The sequence below is a fragment of the Trachemys scripta genome, chromosome 8 (genome assembly GCF_013100865.1).
Source record: "Trachemys scripta elegans isolate TJP31775 chromosome 8, CAS_Tse_1.0, whole genome shotgun sequence".
Taxonomy (NCBI): domain Eukaryota; kingdom Metazoa; phylum Chordata; order Testudines; family Emydidae; genus Trachemys; species Trachemys scripta.
The window spans coordinates 76,667,880-76,694,052 of record NC_048305.1 but is presented as its reverse complement, the minus strand read 5'-3'; the positions used below and the strand labels follow the sequence as shown (position 1 = coordinate 76,694,052).

The 26,173-nt window shown below is 37.2% G+C and overlaps 1 protein-coding gene and 1 long non-coding RNA gene across 11 annotated transcripts in view; one reads left to right on the top strand and one right to left on the bottom strand.

The window, feature by feature from the left end:
* LOC117882164 overlaps window positions 1-20,211 on the top strand; it is a 42,581-nt gene extending 22,370 nt beyond the window's left edge. For both annotated transcript variants that reach the window (XR_004646938.1, XR_004646939.1), the window contains 4 exons: window positions 4,013-4,090; window positions 13,664-13,804; window positions 15,414-15,491; window positions 20,086-20,211. This is a non-coding gene — a long non-coding RNA (uncharacterized LOC117882164). The remainder of the gene's footprint in view (window positions 1-4,012; window positions 4,091-13,663; window positions 13,805-15,413; window positions 15,492-20,085) is intronic.
* ZNF644 (zinc finger protein 644) overlaps window positions 1,942-26,173 on the bottom strand; it is an 88,514-nt gene continuing 64,282 nt past the window's right edge. For 6 of the 9 annotated variants that reach the window (XM_034780193.1, XM_034780191.1, XM_034780192.1 and 3 more), the window contains 5 exons: window positions 17,859-20,902; window positions 17,049-17,654; window positions 14,411-14,533; window positions 4,310-4,412; window positions 1,942-3,697 (listed from right to left, as the gene is read on the bottom strand). In XM_034780193.1, the coding sequence (XP_034636084.1) occupies window positions 3,505-3,697; window positions 4,310-4,412; window positions 14,411-14,533; window positions 17,049-17,654; window positions 17,859-20,871 (4,038 nt within the window). In that variant the 5' untranslated portion in view covers window positions 20,872-20,902 and the 3' untranslated portion in view covers window positions 1,942-3,504. Of the gene's footprint in view, window positions 3,698-4,309; window positions 4,413-14,410; window positions 14,609-17,048; window positions 17,655-17,858; window positions 20,903-26,173 lie in introns of those variants that run through there. The other 3 variants (XM_034780198.1, XM_034780196.1, XM_034780197.1) reach the window with 3 other exon arrangements.

Sequence of the window (26,173 nt, the reverse complement as noted above, 5' to 3'; positions counted from 1 at the left end):
GGGGATCAAGACTCCCAGCAACAGTTACACTTGGAGAGTAGAGAAATCCTAACATCTTGGGTCAATAGGGTTATTTGAAAAAGACCTAAGGATAATTTAATAAGCCACTTTTATATAATTCATTTCAAATCCAATGTAGGTCCCAAGTGCAATGAATTTAACTATTCAAAGGGTGCTAAGATTTGCCTATATTAAAAAATATATATATATTGGTAGGAGTCCAAGACAAGCACAGCAGGATGCCGCATTTTGAGACAGATCTGGATCAGCAGTGAGGGTATATCTGAAGAATTGTGCAGCTCTGCTTCACACTACGCAAAATTCTAGCCATTACAAACAGACCATTTTCTCAAAATTTAAGGGTCTGATCCTGGAAGTTTCAGAGCTCCTCATTCAAGGATTATAGGACTAGACCCATATGCTTTTCAAACTTAACTTTAAAAGTGAAGATGTTACATAAAGTGATTCACTCAGTGGTATTACACACTGCCTGGTTTGAATGAACTAAATAAAATTCAAGTTATTTATCTTGTTGAAAACCTAGTTAGATTTTCTACTACTGCTAAATTGTGCATGGTACAGTTTTACTCTATCAGCATATTTAGCAATGTTAGATAATTATCAGTGTAGCTTCACCGAATTTTTCATAAGTTAACCAGCCACAGAATATGTTTAACATCTTTTTGTGAAAAGAATAAACAAATATTCTAATAAAACATTCTGAACTTTCAAGGCAATTTCATTGTTCTTATCTAATTTACATCCACTTCTTATGAATATTTTTTCTAATCCTCCACCTTCACCTTACAAAGCAAGTTTTCCACCACAAGAGCTCAAAATCCCACAGGTTGCTTGCAAACTCCTACTTATTTTTCAGTATCCACAACTAAACCAGCTCCCATGCAGACAGAGAATAAGGCCCTGATCCTACATTGTCTAGTGTGTGGGTGTACTGCTGCATTCAAGCAAAGCCCAACTGATGTAGATGGAGCTTTGCATGGGCACAGCAGTCCACCTGTGCGCTACACAATGTAGGATCGGTTCCTAAATGATAACAGACACTCAGTTTTACGATCAGATATAAAAAAAATCAAGATTAAATGCAGTTTTAGTATATCAAACCAACCACATGTAAGGAAATGCTCAGGAGTATTGCTATGAGATTTTCCTCTCATCCTAAAAATATCAGGAGGCAGCACTCTTTTTAAATAACAAGAGACGCCCTACAACATTATAGTAGGGTGTTTTTGTACTATACATCGACATATTTCAGTTATCCTATTTTTAAAATTTTTCCCACAGCCCAAAAACCCTTTGAATATTTTGAGGTATATTTTTGATTCAGATAGGTAACAATATAATGGACATGTTAAAGCTTCAAGTTATCCACAGGGAGTTACACTAAGACAGTGGCTCTCAAACTTTTTTACTGGTGACTCCTTTCACATAGGAAGTTTCTGACTGCGACACCCCCTTATAAATTAAAAACACTTTTTAATATATTTAACACCATTATAAATGCTGGAGGCAAAGCGGGATTTGGGGTTGAGGTTGACAGCTTGCAACCCCCTATGTAATAACCTTGTGACCCCCTAAGGGGTCCCGACCCCCAGTTTGAGAACCCCTGCACTAAGAATACATTACAATACCTCTCTAAGACATTAGCCCCTAGACATATAGAGAGCTACTTTTGCGAGATATTAGCAAGTCCTAGTATGGAGATTATTTCAACTTTATAAAAAAAACCCCATCATCCTGACATTTACACCAATCAAATGTAATGCATCTGTGAACAGATCATATTATGTTGTGAGTAAATGTATTCTACTCTGGATCACTAATGAGGAGATTCTAATCTCAAGCAAGACAAATCAATTTCTCATGAACTGTTATTTCATAAATAACACAAATAAGAAATGCTTCACATTATAGACATTTAGATTTTGTTTAAACCTTTTTATTTAGAGATTTTTCTGGTAAGGAGATATACCATAGGAAAGCAATTTCACTGGCAGTGAGGTATGTATATACTCTACCAAAATACTCCTTGTTTTAACTGCTTTTAACTTTATTTACATATAAAGAAAATATCAATGCATATTCTTGATTTAACTACAGTTTTAGTTACCCTACATGAATAAAATGAAATGTTACTTGCATACAAAACTGATTTGTAGAGGAATCTGATTTACTGATTAAAAAATTAAATCACGTTTTGATGACAATTTAAATGAACAAACACAATTTATCATGACCAAGACACCTGCACCATATTGTCCATCCTCACAGCACATTTATTTCAGTAATTCCGTAAGTAGGTCCTTAGCATGAGCATAGTGTTACACAGTTTTCATACATAGAATCACATCCAAAACAAGTTCTAAAATTTAAATTGTAAACATTCTCTTCATATGTAGAAACATTTCAATGTGTTCAAATTTGTTAAAATGATCAAAAAAAATTAAACAGAATTATAAATGAAAAGTCTAGTCCTAAACCGTGTAGTGAGCAGTTCTCATTAGTACATTTCTACAGTGTTAAATAAAGTAGTAGAGAGGCAAACTGTTCTGTAAGCAAGTCAGACTTTAAGTAAAACATCATAAGGAAACAAACTTTAACCAAAAAAAAATGCTTTGCAATAAAGAAAGTTAGATTTGAATCTACTATGATACAAAAATGTAAAGGGTAAATAACATCTTTGTTGACAAAGTAGGAGGTAGCATGGATGCACCACTTTATTGTCAGTGAGAAATGCAACTGAAGTAAAGAATACTTCCTTACCACAAATAATTTCCAGTACTATGTACATATTTCTCTTAGAAATATTTGTTTAAACAAGTTTCCCTCCACTTTTTAGTACAAAAAAGCCTCATATGATTTAAAAAAAACACTTACACACCTAGATAGAATAGTACTAATTGCCCTATTTGAATGAAACAGTCTCTTGAACTATGAAGTACATGATATTTAATGCCCTAAGTTGAGTAAGTTGTATTAGCGGTTCTTGGTATTATACAAAACACTACATACATACAAACAAAATATAATATCTTATTTTACTATGCAAGTGGGTTTTGTGTGTGTGTGTGTGTGTGTGTGTGTGTGTGTGTGTGTGTGTGTTTTTGTTTTTTGAATAAACAGAGCCTTGATTCTGGTAACACTGCAGAGGGCATGGTTTGTTTTTAATAAAATCTGTCGATAAGTACCCATGTGCAACAATTTAAAAATGGCTGCTTACATGTAACGATCTTGTATTGATAGTGAACACAGTAACTGACAAAAACATAGTAAACCTTAAAAACACATCTGCCACCCTATATAAAATATAAAGACTACTTACTGTAACTGTTAAGTACTCAATTTGTTTTGATGTTACTGTAATTCACTTTCCCTACTTCTCTGGCTTTAGGATTTATAAACATAATTTAGTGTAGCAATATTTTTAAAAAAATGACAAAGAATTTCAAATTTACATCCAATTCAAATTTAAAAGGTTTCCTTGTTCTATGATGCTGCTTCTGCCATCAGTAAAGAAAATGAAGTTTCAGTAATTGAAGCAGGCTTTTTAAGTAGCGATGTGACCTCAACCATGCCAGCCCCAGTCCGTGGAAGATTTGCATTGACGATGTGTCTCTGCAAGTGCTTTATCCAGTCTTCCTGAACAGACAATGGTCCTCGAAAGACCAGACCACAAAACCTGTGCAAATTTTAAAATCATTCCATCAAGAAGATATATTAGCATTAAACAAAATACAGGTCTCAGCAGACATTGCTAAGGATTAAGAATTATACAGAAAGTAAACTTTTCTCCTAAAAGCTCATTTTAATATATTTTTTAGATGAAAACCCTAATGGTTTCATGGTTAATTCAACAATACTTGATAATTGTTTCAAATGACTACGAAGATATAAACACAAGATTGAAGTTTATACTACAAATTATACCTTCACATTTGTAATGCTATAGTTAATGGCCCATTTCCATTAATAGGCTTTTGTTTGTTTTGTGCAGGGGAAGAACACTGCCCAAATATGAAATATGGAAAACACATTTTCAGCCAGGAGAGGGGAAAAAAATCTATTCCAAAATGTAAGACTGTTTCAGGTTCTTTTTTGTTTAGGTTACTGTAATATTAAACTTAGTTGTTTGTTTTGCTCAATATTGACTTTTTAAATCAAATGGAATTACAATATATACTTCTGAATATTCTTATGTAAAAGCAACAATATATAACCTCTTTTTAGAAACAAAAACAAAACCCCAGATACTGTAATTTCAGTTAACCAATTATAAAAATCCTGCATATACCTGCATCGGAGTATGTAAACTTCATCAGCACTATGAGGTAATGGCAGCATTTTTTTCTTGCTTCCAGATCTTGATCTTGACTTTTTTTGCTTACAATCTAAGGCTAAGAAGGAAGGAGAACATTTTCCATATATAAAAGTGAACAATTAAAAGTTAGTCCTAAACCAAATAGAAATATTCAACAAACCTTCATTTATAACCATGCTGAAAAACTCATTTATTTTCTCTTACTGTGCCATGTTAAATTACAATCTAAATTCCAAAACTTTCAATTACCTTTCAAACTCTAAAGAATGATTCACAAAGAAGCAAAGATAGTCTTTTCCTATCTTTGTTTATCATAGTGTTTGTTCTCCTCTAAAAACCATCGGACCATCATTAAGCTAGATACATTTTAGTTCCAATAAGCACTAGTAACTGTTATTGTGGAATTACCCAATGACAGTTTGAAATTCCCTTTCATTCTTAAAACTTTTTCGGTCTTGGAAGATCTGTTGATAACTATAGTTCAAATTATGTCATAAAAATACAGTTACAGCTTCAAAATGTTGACGCATTCAAGCTAATTTGATTTAAATCCAAAACATGAATGAGAACTATCTGCAAGGAAGTCTTGTCTACATCTGCTACAACAGTGAGGAATGCACAATCATCTGCTCACATCATACAAGCGCCAAACAGAAGCAAAAGTTTTGGTCCTGTCCTGTCTCTGGGACTCTTAGCTGAAGCTTTCTTACCATTTGTCTATTTGATGGTTAAAAGGAATAAGAAGAAAACAGTGATTATGAACCTCTTGTAATAGGCTGACAGACTTTATGACAATGCAGAGAGATGCAGAGCCACTTGCTGAATCACTTCTTATCAGGTGTTTGAACTATGCATGAAGGTACAGCGCAATTACTGCTGAAGCAAACTAGCATGTGGATTTAGGATTAAGAGGGGCTGAGCCCTCTAGGGGCAGAGGAAATTGAAGTTTGCAACAGAGGCCTTGCAAGGAAAAACTCTACATCAGCCATGGTTGGGAAATAACTTTAAACTGTACTTTACATTGGGTAATGATTTACACTTACCATGAAGCTAAACTCGAGGGAGAGTCTGGAGGCATGTGGAAAACTTTACCTATTCCTAAACATGAACACAAAACACTGATGACATAGAACTATCAAAGTAACAATAATGGAAAGGGCATCAGCAGCACCAGGGAGGGTCACTCTAGACCAGAGGTTCTCAAACAATGAGGCACAGGCACCAGTTGCCTACCTTTTGGCCAGCGGTTAAGTGCTCCCAGAGTAGACCCAGAGCTCTGTCCTGCCTGGGGGCAGGGCAGAAGGAGCCAGAGCTCTGTCCAGAGGACGGTGCTGGGACAGGGGCCACCCAGGGGTCTGTGGGGGAAGCAGCTTGCAGGGGCTCCCCTGCTCCAGCCCCCAACTTATCTCTGCCTACAGCAGCACAGGGATTCTCCTGATTCCCCATCTTTTCTCCAGTAACACAAGGCCTCCCATCCCTGCCATCTTCCCCCTGTGCTGTGCTCACCAGCTCAGCTGGGGCTCCTCCATCTCCTGGGGTTCTCCTCTTTGGCTGAAGCACCCCCGCAATATCCCAGGGGCTCCCTTCCACCCAGCCCAGCCACATACGTGGGGCTCCCCTCCACTCCTGTCTCAGCCCTGCCCTGCAATATCCCCTCCATTTGCTACTGTTCATCCCTGGGCTGCAGGGCTGGATGAATTGGGCTTAGCAGAAGGATTCTCTTTCCTCAGCTGCTGCAGCTGTTCATTTCCAGCTGGTGCCCCTATCATGGCAGCAGCCCTTATGCAAAGCCGGCTGTTAGCTCTGCAGAAGCTATTGGCACTGCCTTCCTCTCCATCCCTGGTGCTGGAGCTTGACTGCTTGCGACAGGGAGAAGCCACCACGGGGGTCCCTGTGGCAGTGGGGAGCCATGAACCCTGTATGGTTCCAGCGTGACACACCACCTCCCCTATGGCACCAGTACGGCTAGACAGTAACCAGCTGGTCCTGGCCAGCCGCAGCCCAGCTCAGTACCCTGATGAACTTCCTGCTGTACCAGACCCATGCGGAACTCAAAGTGCTAGTGAACCTCTGACTGCCATGCTCTGACCTGCCCCACCCCCACCTGCCGGGCCATCTGCACTAAATGGGAGGCCCTGTTCCCTGCCTGTAAGCCCAGGACAGCTGGGGCGGTGTCACACAGTCAATGGCGTTATGATTTCCTAAAATGTTTGTGCAGTTTTATTTTAGTTGCTACAGTTTGTATTTTTTGGAACACAACTGTGAGATAGCACGAAAAATAATTTATGCAATAAAATTAGTACTTTTGATACTCATACCCTTATTTTAACTATATTGATCATACACTGCTACATTATTATTTGTATTTTTGCAAAATATAGGATTTTCAGTTTTGTGTTGTCACTGTAAACAATGGGGGGCTGGGAGGTGCAATTTTTTTCTCTCTCTAAGCTTAGGGAAGCTCACTGTTGCAAAGTTTGAGAATCCCTGTTTTACGCTGATGTTTCTCAGGTGCAGAAACATTAAGATGTAAAATCCTAATGTTTGCGTTCTCTGATATACCAGTCAAGAATCTGTCTACTCTAACACAAGGATAATGACACAAAGACAATTGCTCTCAACACTCAAAGCCTCCTCTGCTTACGCATTTATACCAATTAAGAGAAAAGAGAGAGCATCACACTGCACCTTTGCATTTTTTTTCTACCGTGGGTGAATATTCTGGGGAGCAGGGGATCCCTTTAGATGAACACTTGATCTAGAGGTTTTAATCCAGTGGGCCAAACTTATTTTTAGAGGCCTTGTCTTCATCCCTGATTCTGTCCATTAGAACAACTATTTAAAGATTTCTGTTCCTCTAATTCTTTCCAGATAGAACCTCAAGGCCATAGTGTTCAGAGGCTGCCACAGAAACTAACTCCTGACTGAGTACCAAAATGTTCCCTCTCCCTCTATCATCTTATTGTTGTGGAAAGAGAGTAAGGGAGAGGAGATAAAGAGACAGCTGCCAACTTGCTGATCCCTTTCCTGGAAACAATATTATCTAGAAAAATGACTAAAAAGCCAATAGAAAACTCACTGACACTTCCGAGTCTTGAAGGTAGGAGAGAACTAAATTCAGACTCCAAATGAGTCCAAAACAGGTATCCAGATAGGCTTATTTACACAAAGTTGAAGGAAGCCTTCTATTAGCAGATGAGGCCCAATGGTGTTCTCTTTGACAGCAGCGAGCAAAGGGATCTGTACACAAAAGGTGCTGACAGCAAGGACTTTGTCACGACCCTCTTGAAGAAAGTGAAGGATATGATCAAGGGAACAGGAATTGGCCCTAATGCTTTATGGCAACATACAAAGAACATGTTCCATTTTCTATAATGGAGAGAAGACCATATCCTCCAAGCTTTAGGAAAGTATGAATTACACAGGAGTAGAAACCATTAAATTGGCCTTTCCCACACCACTGGCACCTTATCTTTGGGGAGGATCATAGGACTGGAAGGGACCTTGTGGGTGATTAAGTACAGTCCTTGACTATTGCAGGCAACCCCATTATGTAATCCCATTCACAAATTTAAAACTAGTTGGGATGTTCATCCTCACTGCTCCACTAAGGAGTATTGAGATCCTCAAGTGAAAGGTGCTCTAAGTACAAGGTACTAATTTTAATCACTTTGTGTCCTCTCATAGGTATCAAAGATCCTTTTCAGCCTCATCTATATACACATAGGTTTTTATGTAACCCTCATAAATGCAGCATCTGAGCACCTTCCACAAGAGATATAATCACCTGCACAGAGATATAATCTCTCCTCCCAGTCAGGAGGAACTGGGCTTAATTCATTTTGTATTTTTCCCCCTTTTAAATCTAGTATTACTGATGGATATCTTGCTCAAAAAAGCGGGGTTTGCATTTTGCCTGGAAGATACTGAAATGTATGGCCATCCTTCTCTCTGAGAGAGGAGACAGGGTCCTGAAGCCTGGATACCAGTGTGCCAGTGGAGAACTATTAGCATAAAAGGAGATCCATCTGGCCAGGTGGAAATGATTCTACAACAATGGCTTTGCCTCTGTGGATTTTGCAGAACACCCCAGAGAGGAAAATTGGAGGAAACAGAGACCACAGCTCCATTAGATTGCCAAGGCATTGATGTGAGATCCTTCTGAGGTCAGTTAGCAGTTACAAAATCAATGACATTAAAGAACGTGAAAAAGGTCTACAAAGCGGCAGCCCTATGTGTGTAGCAGGCTCCAAAAACCAGAAGGATGTCACTTTTGTGAGATAAATGCTTTGTGGCTCAGAGTCTCTTAGATTGGATTTCTCTGGATACAGACAGACTTCAAGGCTAGATTCCCCTCATCCCCATCAAAAAATTGGACTCTTCTCACTCAGGCAATACTCCAGTGTTTCAGGGAGGCTATACCATCACTTGTGCCCTAACCCTAGCTTTTCTAACGGTGTTCCTGAAGGCTAGCAATTCTAGGACATGGATGTGCAATCTTCTGAGAAATAAACCTCCCTGACCATCCCACACTTAATTGGGCCCTAATACAGGAAAATGGAGTCTGGCATAATGCACCAAGAGAGGTGGCTTTGCAATAGCGAGACAGGGATTTTACAGAGTGTAGAGGGAAGGAAGGAGAGAATGGGCAAGTAATTTTCTGCTGTGTCTAGTACACAGGCTCTAGACAGAAGAGCTGTAAAACACAGGACTGAAGAACTCAGCGAAGACTTCCAGCCCCTCTCACACAGGGTAACAGGACTAAGGTTGGAACACAAGGATCAGTCCACATGAAGCAATAGTAACAATAGACTCAGAAGACAAATTTGCAAGCAATTCAAATGTTAAAACTGGCCATGAGTTGAAGTAGCATTGCACACATCTGTCCCCATTTCTTGTGGTTTTTGACTTTCTGAGTACATTTCTTTACTTTTAAAGGCACAAACCAGCATGAATGTGCTTTCGGGTCACTGTAGGAGAGAAGGTAAGACCAAAACTTTTGGTAAAATTTGACTGATGCTTCTGATCAACATTCAGATGATTCATTCACCAAACAGACTGATATATGAGTAACTGCAAAACTGTCATCAAATTGCTAAAACTCAGGAGTAGTAAACTCACTTAAATTAAAGCCATGGGTGCACAAACACTTTTGATGCTCACATACTGTACTGATAGGATACTAAAACAAGCAGCACCAACTTAAGAATAACACAGTCTCACCCCTAGGTCACCTGTTCCAACCCAGCCCATGTTATGACCAAAACCGGTTATTTAACAACATCTGTCTGGTGGTTTCAATCCTAGTTCCTAGTGGACAGTTTCCACATGACAAAGTAAAACTCCCACAAACAGCAGGCTCACTAACACTCAGCAAAGAGATCAAGAAAACTGAACCCCAACCAGCCTCATGGAAATTCTTTAAGATTAGGGTGAGGCACATTGTCAAAGTGTATGGAAGCTCCGACTGCCACTACCTATGCCCATGTTGTGGATCGAGGGCATCAGTCTCCACAGCTGTCAACTACCACCTTTCATAAGCACTATATTCAGTACAAAAGTCTCTTTGAAAGAAGGCTTTTCCCTTCAACCTTGCCTACCCGCTGTCTGCTTAGTTGCTGCTTCTGAAAGCTGTGTGTGACTGTCTGGATTCACTGCTCATCAAAAGCTCTGATTCAGCATGGCAGAGTAGAGGAACAACCAATTTAAAATAGAAGATAACTGAAAATATTTGGAAAGATCACTTGGAGGAGCTCAAGTTCCGTTGAGAACACACTATTTAAAAAAGCATCCACACATTAGGTAAACAGACTGTATATACTCAATTCCACAGCACAGTGTCAGCATGGCAGGAAAGACCCCAGTCTCACGGAGGTGGCAGATTAAAACGTATGCCCAATACGAGTGGGCCGCAGCATGGATTATGTTGGAAATTGTAACTAGTGGTTCTTTGTTGCACATCTTTAGGTCCAATGAAATTCTCAAGCTGTGAAATAAGTGTGCAACTACACAACAACTTAAATTTGTGCTTTCTACTAATCCACAGTCCCCAAAACGGGAACACTCTTTACTTCAAGTGCTGAAGCAAGGTCTGTTCTTACTAGGACTTCATTATTTTTGCTACAGAACATTTACTAGTATACTAAACTCAGGCAACACTACAATTAAGTGATATATGTTATCATTTAATTGTATTTGTTTGCTTACTTGCTAACTGGCCACATTCAAATCATTTGCGATGTCTCTCCCAGTCATTAGGGCAAATTTGTAGGGTTTAACTATACAACAAAATATTTTTATCTACAGTAATTTTTATGCCAGGGAACTTTATTGTGTATTCCTGAAGATATTAATACATTTTCTTAAGTACTGCTTGATCAATTATGGATGTAAGACTGCAGAATAAAGACTTCCAGGCTACATTTCTTGCTCCTCCTCCTAGCTCCAAGGCCACTTCCCTTGTTATGTGCCTCACTACAGCAGCACAGCAGGGAGCAGTAGCAGAGGAAAGCATACTTTTTTTTCAGGGGAGCCAAAGGAAGGGTAGGACAGTAAAGACAAAAGAAAGATGGAAATGCCAGGGTGCAAGAGAGATCAAAGAATCTCTTTGGGGACAAAGAGAAAGTTGGGGAGGTCAAGGAGAGAGAAATGGGGGACTCTGGAATACAAGACCTTAATAGGGAAAAACCAAGTGGAGAAAGATGTATTTTGAAGATGGTGAAGAGGTCTGTCCTTAAAGTGACAGGGTGAAAGAGAAAACCTCTCAGCTGCTCTGCAAAACACCAGAAGTGGACAGCAGTCCACTAACCCTTTCACCAAAATAGATAGGAGGAAGAAAACTAGCATCTGTTGGGCATGGGGGATTAAACCAAACGTGCAAACCTGTGTTGTACAGCCTGAAAACTTGCACTAAACTTCTGGAACCAGACTTCCAAAGTTAGATGTGGAATTTCACAAGCAAATTGGGTAACTGTGCACACAAATGCACCTAGGTCATTTATGCATATCATTACAGTGAACAGTGGACCCATATTGCATAAATGAAGTTTGCAATTACACACTAAACTTAGCATAGCCAATGGTCTAACAAATCTTGGCCTTGCTTGAAGACTTGTTCCTTGAACTATTTTTCAAATATTGGCAGCTATATTTCATTTTTTCTTGTTAAATCATAACATGTGGCGGCATAATACTCCTGTATTTTCTCAGCATGCAAAATTTGGTTACATACCCTGTAAGTTACTGGTTGTGAAACAGCATGGAATCTACTAGACAAGTGATGTTGTAATAGTTAATATTGAAAATACACATAGTCAATGTAGTGGGAAAAACATTAATTGCCTAAAAGAAGGGTACTTAAGCTATTGCAGCCCTGGGAAAGCTTTCATTTCTGCTTCAATGACTTGCAAAGATGACTCTATTTCTTCTATTGAATAGCAAAGTATAAACAGTTCCCATAATAATTGCCACATCACATAAGAACTACAGCAATCATGTATGCATACAATTATGTAATTAGAGCAAGGACCTGGGACAAGTACTGAACTAATAAAGAATTTCTCTGACTAATATTTCTTTACAAAGATGTAAGGAAGCAAAAGAGTAAGTTCAGGGCTTTTTTTAAATAGGAAAAATTACTAGATACTCAATGCCTCTACACAGTTTAGAAGCTGAGGTCAATGAATTTCAGGGCTGAAGACCCCATATAATAATTTCTCTAAAACACAGTCATCTTCATCTAACAAGACAAGCAGAACTGGGATCTTCCCAATATAGGAGATGCTCAGTAATACCTGCACTCACACAGAGCCATCTCTTCTCACTTCTCAGAAAAATAGAGCACAGTGCTTGTAGTGTGGTATTATATCACTAAGACCTCATCCTACACAATGTACAACAGTGTAGTAGATTTACTAGTACACTATTAATTATCAAATAATTAAAACCACAATTTTCAAAGTACATTTTGTGATCCATTATCCTTGCTTTGTTTATTTGCTTGCCAATTGACAAAACTCACTAATGTGCAAAGGGTCTCCCAGTCACTAGTGAAAACTAGTAGCATTCTAGTATCAGTTACTGGGGATAAATGAATTCTAACATAATTTAATCTTCCTATACATCATTTTTGAGACACCCAACCCATGGATTTCCTCTAGCTGGTTTAATGTATTTATCTCCTCTCTGTGACCAGATTCAAATTCTGCAGTTAAAAATTAAGTTTCTAGCTCTTCCAGATGAGAAGAAAAACTTCCAAATGGGCAAATATAAATGAAGAACTACTCATACAGAATTATCACTGTAAGTTTGCAGACAGCCTGAAACTGCTCTAAAAAACATGAACTGCCCTCAATCTCAGAAGTGTGTTATATAATAAATAATAAGACTAATACCACCTACCTTTTATATAGCACTTTTCATAAGTAATCTCAAAGGACTTTATTAAGTTAGTATCATCTCTGATTTATAGATTAGGAAACTGAGGCACAGAATGACCTGTTCAGTGTTACCAAATTTAGGTCTCCTGAGCCGCAGACCAGTGCTCTATATACTAGGTCACAGTGCCTCCACTGTTAACTTTTAAGTCTAATGAAAATATTTTAAAATAATTTCCAATAACTTACATATGCAATTGTGCACCTCTCTTGCACAATCATCATAACTGTGTGCATAAACTGAATAAAAGCACTAGCAAAGAGTCCAAAACCTCAAAAACAGCAGTGATGGTAACAAAGCCCTGTGCATCATCTTTTCCCCACTGAGCGACACTGCAAACAGTAACCTTAACAACAAAATTAATTACACCTCTACCTCGATATAGCACGGTCCTCGGGAGCCAAAAAAATCTTACCGCATTATACGTGAAACCACGTTATATTGAACTTGCTTTGATCCACCGGAGTGCGCAGCCGCCCCCACCCCCGCCGGAGCACTGCTTTACCGCATTATATCTGAATTCGTGTTATATCGGGTCGCGTTATATCGAGGTAGCAGTGTATTATGTAAGGGCCAGATTCTATCATGCAGTCTTTGTTCAAACCTCCCATTGTTATCAGTGGGAGATCCATTGTGAATCAAGGGCAGCACACAACCCAACCTTCATAGACTCTGCCTACAGACTAGAATTAAAAACATATCTTGGCCCTCTTCATAGAAAGTTTGACATCCCTGCTTTACACATGACTTATACTTCATATAACTAGCAAGATCTATGGCTAAGAAAATGGAACACTACTTTTACCAAAGTTTACTTTTTCTTGTGCTTGTTTCTTCTTTATGGAGTGACAGACAGCTGCCTTCCCCAGTTACCTAGTATTTCTATTTCAGACTCTCCACCTCCCAATTTCCTTGATATCTTCCCCTGCTGCTGACTTCAATGATACTTCATGTGGCCACAAGGGGTTGCCTGCAGAGAGCCAGCTACAGAATCAGGCCCTCGGATATTATTCCAGATCACAACATAAAATGGTAAGGGACACCAACCTGAAATCTAGTTTATTTTAATATGAATGAGTTAAAAGTAGTGTCAGGACAGTACTACATTCACCTCATAGTACCACTACCAAATTATTTTCACTTTGTGAACCACCAACACGAACAGAGAAAACCGTGAAACTGACTATACACAAAGTGCTGTCAGATGCATAGACTGAAAAATTAGTTATTTTTCGCTCACCTATTTCAACTGTAGTACTCTTAAGGGCTATTTGTAATAGTAAGTAGGTAAAAAGTGTTTGGACAGGCATGATTTTTTAAAGCTGTCATATCCCTTTCATAAAAAACAAATAGCTATTTTGATTTTGGGGTGAAGAATGAAAGTTGCTCAGCTTGCAGCTTTGTTTACATACCTGAAATGCTGGACCAAAATGAGTGAGTAAGAATGAAAAACAAACATGAAAAATGGACAACAGCAACACCTATATGTTTACAAGTTGCTGAAGTTCAATCTCTTAATTCAACTTGTTTACCAGAGAAAGCGTCAAAATTCATTTGGATTAACATATAAGTTTGTGCAGTCTGATGAGGAAAATGCATCATACACAAACTTGCTTTTACATCTGTAACAAAACATACCTGTCCCAGTCAAAAGTCCAGCACTCTTCTTTCGTGCATAAGCGCGTAAGTGGTTGGACAGACTAACAGCACTTGTAAACGTCGTATTGCAATGCACACACGTTCTAAGCTTCACAGGCATACCTATCATTCAAAAGAAAACTATAATCCAGTTCTCTCTTCAAAAAATGAAATTCTCAAAGCGTTGTAAAAAGTTTTCTGTAATAAAGATGTTTAAAATATATTCACTGCATTGATGCAATCGTTTAGTATATTAGAAGGATCCAAATTAACCATTATTAGTTTTGCATGTAGCGTTTACAGCCAAACCATGTTATTTTGAAAGAAAAGGGGGGGTAAACCTTGAACCCCCAAGCTTCTCTGGATTTAACACCTATTATCACTTTCCTGCAAATCTCCACAGTATGCAGATCATTTCCTAACCCCAAAATACAATCCTGTGATTTGAATAGCACAATTCTGTTGAGAAGTTTCAAAGCCTGCAACATTCCCAATAAAGAGAATTAAAAAGTCTAGTTGACGAAGTGGTAATTAAAGTGTTTTACCCACAAGACTGTAAAAGGCTCACTACTAAATTAGGCTGCTGATGAAGGCTGGGAGAAAAGGTGGTAAAACACACCACTGAACAGCTGTTAGACAAAACATTTTATTCAGTGCATTTTATGTTCATTACTTTGGATGCGCAATCAATAATGAAAGTTAATGATTTGAAGTTTTTTGCTAAAATCTTTGTGCTAAATAAATGATCAACAAACTAACATCTTATTTATCACAGGAAAGAAAACATAGTGAAACAATACTAAACTCCTCACTTACCAGACAAAGAAACCATTATAATTGGTTTCTTCTCAAATTTACTGTGATACCACATCAAAGTGCTTCCCTTCCCTTTGTCAAAAATACATTATCTTGGTCAATGATGTCAACTAATATTATAGAAAACTTAAAATATGTTAGTTTAAAAATGTCTAGAGCTATTATGTTGGAAAACTTCTGTTTGCAGGATAGAAAGAATCCTATAATCCAGCAGCCCACAGAAGAAAGACTGCTTTTCAAGCAAATTACAGAACGAGAATACCTGGTTGGTAGACAATTTTTTAAATTTAAATTGTATTAAAGATATTTGGAATAACTTAATTTTTGCATGATAAGCAATTTATGGTTACAGAGATTTTCTTTTCTTTTTAACTCAACAGTCATAGTGAGTTAGTTGTCAACTTCTATTATCTTAGCCACAGCTAGCTTAAGGGCTTTGTTTATAACTATTAGTATTATGCAAGTATATATTCATTTTCACTTAATTTTTCAGTACAGTCAAATAGATACCATCTAACATTCAGAAGTAAATGTATTAAATTTGGCAAGCTATACTTCAGTATGTTTTTCTAAATATAGTGAAATCTGTCGAAGAGACAATTCCCTTATTAGGCAACTTCCTGTTTGAAGGGACCACCAAAAATACCCAAATGTACTGAATATAATTCTGTTCCACCTTTGTTAGGCCAAATTAGAAAGTCACCTTTGTTAAGAAACTGATTTTTTGTCAGACAATTGTGTGGTCACTTAAAACAGATTTTACTGCACAGGCACGTTATTTTTTAAAAAGGCAAACATTCAGGTGAACAAGCATTGAGCACTGCCAGATATGCTATACTGCACTGAAATATTGCCAAGAGAACCAGCAAAATAAAAAACTGTTAAGGGAATAAAATAAGAACCTATACTTCAGTATCTAGGATATTGCAGTACCAGAAAGCGGTGTCCAAACTAGGAGCAGAAACATACTAGCTATAATTTCTGTTTACACAAAGGTGTTATCAAAGGATATTAGTAGAGTTTCCCTAACCAATGGAAACAGATTTTACTGCAAGAGCTGCGTTAAGAACATCGTTCTAAAACGGGGCTGGAGACTATCTAGCAAGTAGTCAAAAATTACAGAATTGTTTTATTAGCACAGTTCTCAGGGAAAAAAAAATCATTGCCCGCAACAGTCAGGGATTGTGCGTTAGAACCCTGCTGGCAACCACTGTGTTCAAACAGAGCTGTAACTAGCACAGTTCTTCTCCCAGGGTAGACAGGGCTAAAAGGAGAACAGCAGTTTCCCACATCAGCCACAATTATACAACAAACATGCATTAATTTATGCTGAAGAAGCATGTTTGCCTAAAATGTTGAAATTATTCAATAGTTGTTCATAGTTTTGAAATATTATGCCTTTGTAATATTGAGAATAGTTCTGTCAGCTTGGGTAAATGCTGCTTCTGCACAAGTTAGATTACTCTCTGGGAGGTCTAAGGGTTGCACTCAGCTACTTCAACTATTTTTGTTGAGGAGCAGCATATTTTGCTATCAAAGGCTGTACTTTTGTCTAACCTTTTGCTTATTTTCTGGCTCCTTTTAAATCACACCCCAACCACATGCCGAAAAAGAACTATTTTTTGTGCAAGAAAATTCACTAATGTTGGGCAAGTTACACTAGAAGTTTATTGTACTCTCTTTCCCCACTCAGTACTTTGTAAAGGAAACAAGAGTTAAATGAACTGTGTTCTAGAAAAAATATTCTACACTGCAATACCTTTTCTAACAAATGAAAGAACTCTTTGGAAGCATAGTTAGACAGCTATAAACAGCCTCTTACCTGACTGCATAGTCAAGTCCATTCTTTGCGGCTGATACATCAATGGACTGTCTTCATTTAATGGAAGAACACATTTCTGAACAAACCTCTTCCTTGCAGTTTGATTATGGATCTTTTGAGGAGAGATATCAGGATTCCTTTCTTCTCCTAACCTTTTATTTTTCAGAAGTTCTATCAGTGTAAGTGACTGATTTTTTTTTTCATCATGTAGTACTGTTTTTGTTTCATCACATTCATTTAGGAAACTCAGACCTTCTTCCTCGGATGCAGACACTGAAATATCTTCAGTCTTTAGGCCATTACGGTATGCTTCAAGAGGTATAACATTTTGAGATAAAAAGTCATCATTTGAAGCAAGTTTCTGAGCGACAAATGGTCTGGGAATAATACGGCGACTGTTCAATGCCTTTAGGATTTTTTCATATTTTTCTTCATTTTGCATCATCTCATTTAGAACGCAGATTGGAGACTTGTGTGCATCCCACTTGGTTTTGCCAAGCCTTTTCAGGTGTCCTCGCACATGATTAGACAATCCAATTTTCGTATCAAACCAACCTCCACAGAGCTGGCATGTGTGTTCAGAAGAAGTTTCAGATTTCTCAATAGCTAAAAAGAAAAAATAATGATTTATCAATTTTTCCAAACATTTTTGAACAACTTAACTGTACTTAACACTATAAACTTTTAATCATGAGTACAAAAAAACACCTTTTTTAAAGGAAAGAAAACATAATACATCCTCTTTTATGATTAACAGACCATTATATCCTCCTCTACCCCCCACTGCACACCCAAATTAAAAAATCGTACCTTTTCTAACTCGTTTAACAGGGGTTCCTGTTCCAGTTCTTTTGAAATGCTGCATTTTGTCACTTGTCGCTATCTGCTCCGGTGAAACAACATGGCGGGCTTCATAGCTTAATCCAGCTCTGTGAAGATGCCCACGGACATGATTAGACAATCCAACTCCTGTTTCAAATGTTGCTGGACAGTATGGACAGGACTTCTTCTCAAGTGATAAATCAGTCCAATGGAAAACTGAGTTATGCTTTGGCAATGCTGTTCCTACGTTTTCTAAATTTTGAGGATCATGTAATTCATGCAGAAAGTTACTACTCTCTGCATCTTCATAATACTCAAAATAAAAACCATCATTCTGCTCATAATGAAGAGAGGATTTATCACCAGCTTCTTGATCCTCCATTTTACCTTTGAATAAAGGGAATAGGTTTACATGATCCTGATTAATATCACTGTAAGATTCATCCTCCATAGACTGTGCAGTGTAATCACATAGTTCAACATTATCCCATGAACTTTCATCCTCCGTTTCATAGCTGTCTTTTTTTTCAGCAGAGTTAAGTTTCTGTAAAACAACAACAGTCATTTTATGTAGAAAATCTGGATAGCAATCCAAATCATCTCCTGTAACAGAGCCTTCCCTCTTAGACTCTTTAACCACTCTTTTTACAGCTACACGCCTACGGTCTTTATAGCCTTCTGGGCTTTTGGAATCAAGATTATGAGAATCCATCATAAAACAATTATTATGGGGACTATTTGATGATGAAAATAAATGTAAAGAACTAACAGAGCTGGATTCTTCCTTTTTAAAATGTAAAGGATAAGGATCACTAGATTTTTTAATCATCCTGTAGTTTTCATATTTGTGCCTATATAAATAATTACTGCTTGTTTTGACACTAGCTTTTTGTTTTGCTGCTTGATGGAAATATTTAGGTTTTTGGTCAATGCTATTTTTAATCAAAATAGTCTTGTTTGTAGAGTTTTGATTGCACACACTTACAGCTGACTGTGAAACACTTTTCCGAGCCTTCTGTATCCTGCGGGGTCTCTTGTGAAGTTTCGCAAAGTTACTGGATTGTGAAGCTGAGCCAAACGATCTTTTTACATCTTGCTTTAGAACAGAATTCTTTGGAAATGTAGATGATTGTTTGATCAATTGTTTAGTTCTGCTACCAAAATCTAAAGGTTCTTCAATTATGCTACTTTTCCTTTTTTCTAATCTAAGATGGCTACCAAATGGATCAATGCACGATGTTGGATGCAAGTATTCCATGTGTTTTTTTAAAATGCTTCTGGCTGATGTAGTAAATGGACACATTTTGCACATATATGTGGTTGACTTTTTTGATGAGCCTATATATGGATCTTTCACTGAAGTCTTTTTCTGTGTTTTTCTCTGGGACATATCACTACTGATAATTGAACACTTCACTACTGCTCCATGAGCAATCCCTCTATGGCATTCCAGTTCATTTTCTGTCACAGCCATGAAATTGCATTCTTCACAACAGTAATATCTTTTATCCTTTTCATGGGTTTTAGCATGTTGCACAAACGTTTTGGGACAATTGGTACCAAATACACATTGTGGACACTGTAATCGTGCACTTCTACCCTCATCCTGAAGTTCTTTCAACTCCCGGATTTCTTCCATCAGTTTCTGCCTTCTTTCCTGGTGAATTATCATGTGCTTAAGAAGTGAATTACGATCTCGAAATGTCCGTCCACATTCCCTACATGCATAGGGCCTTGGAACATTGAGATGACGGAAGTGACTGTTCCCATCCAAATGATACATCATATGCCTATGCAGGTGTTTCTTCTCCCTAAAATTCACATTGCACTTTGTACAAGGATAAAATGATGGCTCATCAGTACTAAAAGTAGATGGTGATTCTGAATCATTCTGTTCACATTTGTTTTTTAAAGTACTAGAAAGAAAAGTGCTAGTGTGAACTGGAGAAGTATCTTCTGCACATTTGTTAGTAGGACTATAAATCAATTGTTGGATAGCATCAACAGCTTCTAACTCCTCATCTGTTGATTCAGGCTTCACTTTTGTTAATGCATATTTCTGTGGTTCTACTACTTCTAGATCCTCACTCTGCTCTAAATAGTCAACATTTAGTAATTTTGATTTACTGGGAATATAATCTGTATCATTAAAACAGTCCTCTGTATAACGTGTTATCTTGCTAACATCCATTTTTCTTTTTCTCTTTTTCTCTAGACCTACTTTACAGTGAACTGGAGACTTCTCTATTGTTTCTTCATTTGTCATAAGAAACTGTATAAACTCTTTTTGTGGATCCCAGTTTGTATCATTTCCTGATCTGAAACCACCTGTACCTGAGGAAATTCCTGTTAATGTATTGACACAATCATCGTCTACTAGTAAACTTTTGCTATCCTCACACACTTCTACTTGGCTTATTAAAGTGCTATCTGATTTCACACTATTTCCTATTGATTTCTGTGTATCACAACCAACTGAAGCAGAGGTAGGTAGATTTTTAATGGAATGAGTCAGGTTCTTAGCCTGTGCTACATCAGGTAACAAAAATAACACTTGGTGTTGACTTGATTTCTGTATTGTACTCTTTGCAGGCAGCTGGAGATCATGTACCGCTGGCAAAGTTGAGCAGGAATCTGTATGACCCACAGGTTGTCCAGTGGTTAATGAAACACTACCTTTATTCATAATGGAAGTTTTAGTTAAGGTGGAGTGTGAAACTGGTCCATTAACAGCAGTTCCTTTAGGCAAGATAAAGTTTTCGGTAGAAACAGTAGGAGCACCAGTATGTATAAATAGAGACTTCTGGCCTCCACTTAAGGCTTTTTCGGATCTGTCCCTTGACAGCTCTTCCGGCAGAGTCAATATATTGTTTTTCTGAAATGATGTTTCACTCTCTTGTGGTTTAGGAATGCCACTTTTTCCCTCGGAGATGAAATTGCTGTCATCTAGGAGTCCTTCTTTAGCACCAGTAATCTCAGTATTTATCTTTGAATCATCCATATTGCTGGTCTGTCTATTAAGCACATTTATACTAAAAATAAAAAAAAAATACGGTAGTTAGACATGCACAGAAATAGCTGATAAAAGCAGTTTTAAATTGATGTTATTTCTGCAGCAATGTACTGTATTATGATTGGCTGTTTAAAGCTGAAAAATCATTTTGACTGTGTTAAAACAATTCAGTCTTTTCATTTAGAAGATTCAGGGCAGACTGTTTTCTCTATTAACTTGAAAAATAAAGTGAATCCAATGCACCTCTTCCCCTAATTTGTGCAACGTTAAGGTTGCAAGATAAAGCATTAAAAACAAACTGAACGTTCAAAAAGTTAAGTTTGAGATAACAATATTAACTTAGCCACATTACCCAGCCTGTATACTTTATGATATACCTTAACATTAACATTTTGCAAGGAAAAGAAATAGTATTTCCTATGTATTTGCAATGAGCAGACAGTAACCTTAACTTGTGGAATTTCCAAAGTGCTTACTACCTGATTTTGCAGCCTTAACACCATTTCCTCCTTCTAATGTCCTACAGTTTGTATTTGTTTAAAAGGGAAAATATGGTGGAAACTGGAAGTAATTGGCTTGTGCAGCTTAACACCAGCAGAACTTTTAAGTCCCCCAATCCTGCAAACACATATTCTTAACTTTACTATGGGGAGTAGTTCCAGTGATTCCAGTGGAACTACTCACAGTAGTAAAGTGGTTGCAGAATCAGGGCCTAAATACCTTGTTCCATATCTGTTGGGTTTGCTCACCTTACAAACTTCACTGGCTTTGCACTTGTCAATTTACAGAAATTTTCTATTATATTCAGTGTGTAGTTTTCAATGGTTAGATCTTAATTACCGTATATATACTTGTTCATAAGCCAAATATTTTTGGTAAAAAAGTGACACATCAAAGAGCGGGTCGGCTTACAAACAGGTCTACACCAAAATTTGATGATTTTAAACTCTATGGAATCATTGAATTGAATATCTAACACATTGTTGTTTTGTTTACCTGGAGCGTCTGCAGGCATGGAGCCCCTCAGCTCCCTGTGGCAGGGCTCCATGCCTGCAGATGCTCCAGATAAACAAAACGTCCCAACCCGCCAGCAGCTTACCCTGATGGGCCAGGAGCCAAAGTTTTCCAACCCCTGATATAGGGTCGGCTTATGAAAGGGTCATACAGTTTTTGCTATTTTTACCTATCCATTTTGGGGAGTCGGCTTATAAACGAATGGGCTAATGAATGAGTATATACGGTAAATCAAATCAACTTTATAACAAAGTAAAAGCAACAGTGCTTAATGAGGATACTAGTTTGATGTCTCCCTCTCCCCCAAATTGTCCGCCAGTCATCTCTTTATACAACATTTAATCTCCCGATTAAAAAATGAATTAGTACATGCAGGTAAAAAGGGCAGGAAAGTATTATTAACAAAAAATACTGAAAATACAATTTATAAGTACATTAATGTGGATTACAAAGCCAACGGAGAGTTCATTTTTAGCTGTTTACTATAAACGTTCTAATCTACACATTAGTGGTTACAGACATAAAACTACAGTTGGAAAAGAATAAAGATTTCCAAGATCACCATGTTAGAATCATTTCAATGAACTTGCATCATCAGAAAAGTCAAAAGCTCCCTTTAGCATCTCCAGAGTTAATCAAGAGAACTTGCTCTGTATCTGAAAGCATGACCCACTTCAAGGTGTTTGCCACAACAGACCTGACACTTACTATGGAACAATTTAATAAATTGTTCTAGTGATCAAGGAACTCCACAGTACCAGAAAGAAGAAAACGAAAACCTAATTCTAGTCTATGATCATTGATATAAACATGGCAAAGCACACTGAGTATATAGACAGACCTGGGTTATTTGAATCAGTTAATGAATTTAAATGTGTCTTGCAAAAAAGAGAAGTTGGGTCTCTTTCTTTCACTACTTCCTTATGCTACATAAAGTTCTCCTGAAAGATTTTTCCCTCCTTCCTCCGCACCCTTCCTACTCAACTCCAAAAATATTTTTTCTTTTACTTGGTTTAACATTAGGATTTCCAACCCCATTTAGAATGGAACACTATGGCAACTGGAGAGCAAGTGTAATATGACATCTCAAGGGTACAAAAAGTGAAAGTTAAGCAACAGAAAGGGAGAGAGAATTTTAAAGGTGTATCAAACAGGGCACCCAAAACTTGAGGCAGCCCAAATCACTAAGCACTTTTGAAATTTTTGATCTTTGTTATCTGTTTGTTGTTAACACCTATTTAACTTCAATTACTAATTAACATTTTGAATAAAGAAAGCCTCTGTTGAAGTCATCACGTACACTCCTTCAATTAAAGCATCACAACAAACATCTCTGACTCCTCCCAATGGTCCTTCAACAAAACCAAGGAGGACCACACTAGACATCCCTTTTTCCTAAAATTAAAATTAAAAATAGAAATCAAGCAGTAAGTTAAAGAAAGCACACTTTCATCTTATTAACAAATCAAAAAGTAGTAAAAGGGACCCAAAGTGTCTTTTAAAAAAAAAATCCTTTATAGTTCACTCTAAAGACAATCTCCTCCTTCTAACACAAAGCCAGCAAATGCCAGTCCTCATGGAAATGCAGCTGCTATACTGTTTATATTGGAGCCAATTTACAGAGAAGGAAAAGCACAGATTTACCAAGCCACACTTAATTTTCTCCCTCTCCCCCCAACAACAATTTTTTACTATCTTATTTTCCTGGCGTAGTTATTCTGTACCACCTTATAAAAACTAAACTGGGCTAAAGAGTGTGAAGAAAAAATGATAATACAAGTACTGTTGTATAATGAAAATAGCTTTCCATTACAAGCAATATATATCAAAAACTTTTCTTCATTGTATCAATACTCAGAACAATTAAAGTAATATAGTATTACTCATATCAGTGTGCAGTCACAAATACATGAAGTATACATTAATGACAGATTCTTTAAACTAGATTTGTCTTACATTGTTTAAACGGATTTATGACATATCCTTAAGTAAACCTAACTAGACAAAACATCAATTTTTAGACCTTCCATTTCTCCAATTTTCAAAATTCTATTAAATGTTGAGCTTAGCAAATTTCCACAGTAATTAAAAGACTTATAATAAGATCATATTCAATGTTATCACCCTAAAATGGCGATAATGCAGCACCCAGCAGGAGTCTTTACATCACATACACAAGTTAAAAATGGGTAGCACAAACATGCACTAAAAAGCAGTAGCGCAAATGTCAGTTAAAAGAAAAGCAAACTAAGGATGCTCCACAGCTTCCCTGTCAAATTTCTCATGGAATAAGTATAAAATATTGAACTCTGAATCATATCAGGTTATTCAATCATTCTGAAATAGAGTTTAGAGATTTCATCTTTTTAAGTTATTTATTCTGAAAAGATTTGTATTTTTTTCATCTTATTATATTCACAGAGGTAGACAAACGTATGCTCAGTCAATTTGAGAGCCTATATTAGTTTTTCTCAACAGGAAGCAATGTTGCTAACGAAGTGGTAAATTCAGTGTTAATGAGTGGCTTCACTGTTACCACCTCTTGAAGTAAAACCTTCCATGTTCCACGTTCTACCCATCTGTTCTGGTGTTAGGGGTTCAGAGAAAGAACAGACGCTTCCCATTTAAAGCAACTTCATTGGTACCCCCTGAACAGCAGGGTGGCAAACTGAGAATATCATGTCTGCTTGGAGATTGCAATCCTCATTATCAAAATGGCTTCATGAAAACTTTCCACAAGTTCAGATGAAGACACAAAACCATACTGTTGCACACGTGAAATTGTAAATGCATAAAGACTTTAGTAATCCATAGAGAGTATTTAATTTTATTAAAATTATGGAACATGGAAATATTACAATCCAACCACCTCCAGCTAGAAATTTATTTTAATGGTATGATGAACAACAGTTTAATTATATCAGATATTTTTATTTTTCATAAATTACTTCAGGTGTTATGTTTATGAAGATTGACAATGAGTCAGAGAGGGCTCAATCAATACGACCGAAATTGATAAAAGTCTTTCCACAGACTTCAGCAGGCTTTGGATCAGGCCCCCAGTGCATACTACTCCAACACTAAGATGTATCAGATCATTTTAAGCTAGTTGTAGCATTCTCCCACCTATGAACAAAGTGTTGGTGCCAATTAGCTGGCACCAAAGGATGAAGTAACTTTATGTTTGCAATGATTTTAAATGTCTTTTTGTGAGCGTATTGGGAGGCGGAGATTTGAGGCTGAAATTCAATACTTAAACCTATTGGATTGTACCTGAATACTACAACATACAATCACGCACTCTGATATCCTGAAACGGATGCAATAAAACAATAGGCAGGACTAGATGGTTTAAATAGTGTTCTATCCTGAGCTTTGAATGTCCTTATTTTTAAGAGAATGTTTATGTTTGAACCTCAAGAATAGTGACCTACTGAAGTGTAATCTGATCCAAGGCACTTTCAAAATTAGATGCATCAATAGAGCAATTAAGATTTAGCCAAGATTGTATATTATTCTTAACATGCAGTCATAGCACACATCTTAAAAAACTTCATGCTATACACTGTTCCATGAAAGCATATAACAATACAAACTGATCCAAATGCACAGTAGTAACTTTTAAATATTACTTACTGTAGTTGCACAGTACTAGCCACTTTAACGTGTCAGGATTTAAATCACCTATTTCTTTGTAAATGCTGAATGTATACAGTATACCCCCTCTCCCCCCATATTAAGCTTTGTCTCTCTTTTTCTAAGATAGAGAGCTGAGCTAATTTCAATTTTTTTAAAAAAAAGGTACCACTTCTGGCTAAAATCTTGTATAACAAGTCATTTAGATTGAAGCAATGCCTAAAATATGCTATTATTTTACAAACACAGAATGACACAGTCCCTGCCTTGAAGAGCTTACACAATATAAACTTACAATATCTGGCTAAGAAATATTGATAAATTACTACAGCAGTGCTATCATCCAACTGTATATAAGTACCAGGCCAAATTCAGTTACATCAGTAGAAGTCTGGAATAACTCTGCTGCTACTAGCAATCTTACCCCAGATTTACACCAGCACAACTATTTATTGTATTGAGTTACTCAAGATTTGTACTAGTGTAGCCAAGAGTAGAATATGACCCATTGCTTAGCTAACCAAAACAGTTTGTCCCCCCCTACTTTATTTATAAATGGACATTTAAAAAAATAAAACCACTAACTCTTCTTAAATACCTTGTATGCAATATTTAACATAAAACATCTAATTTTCTGAAA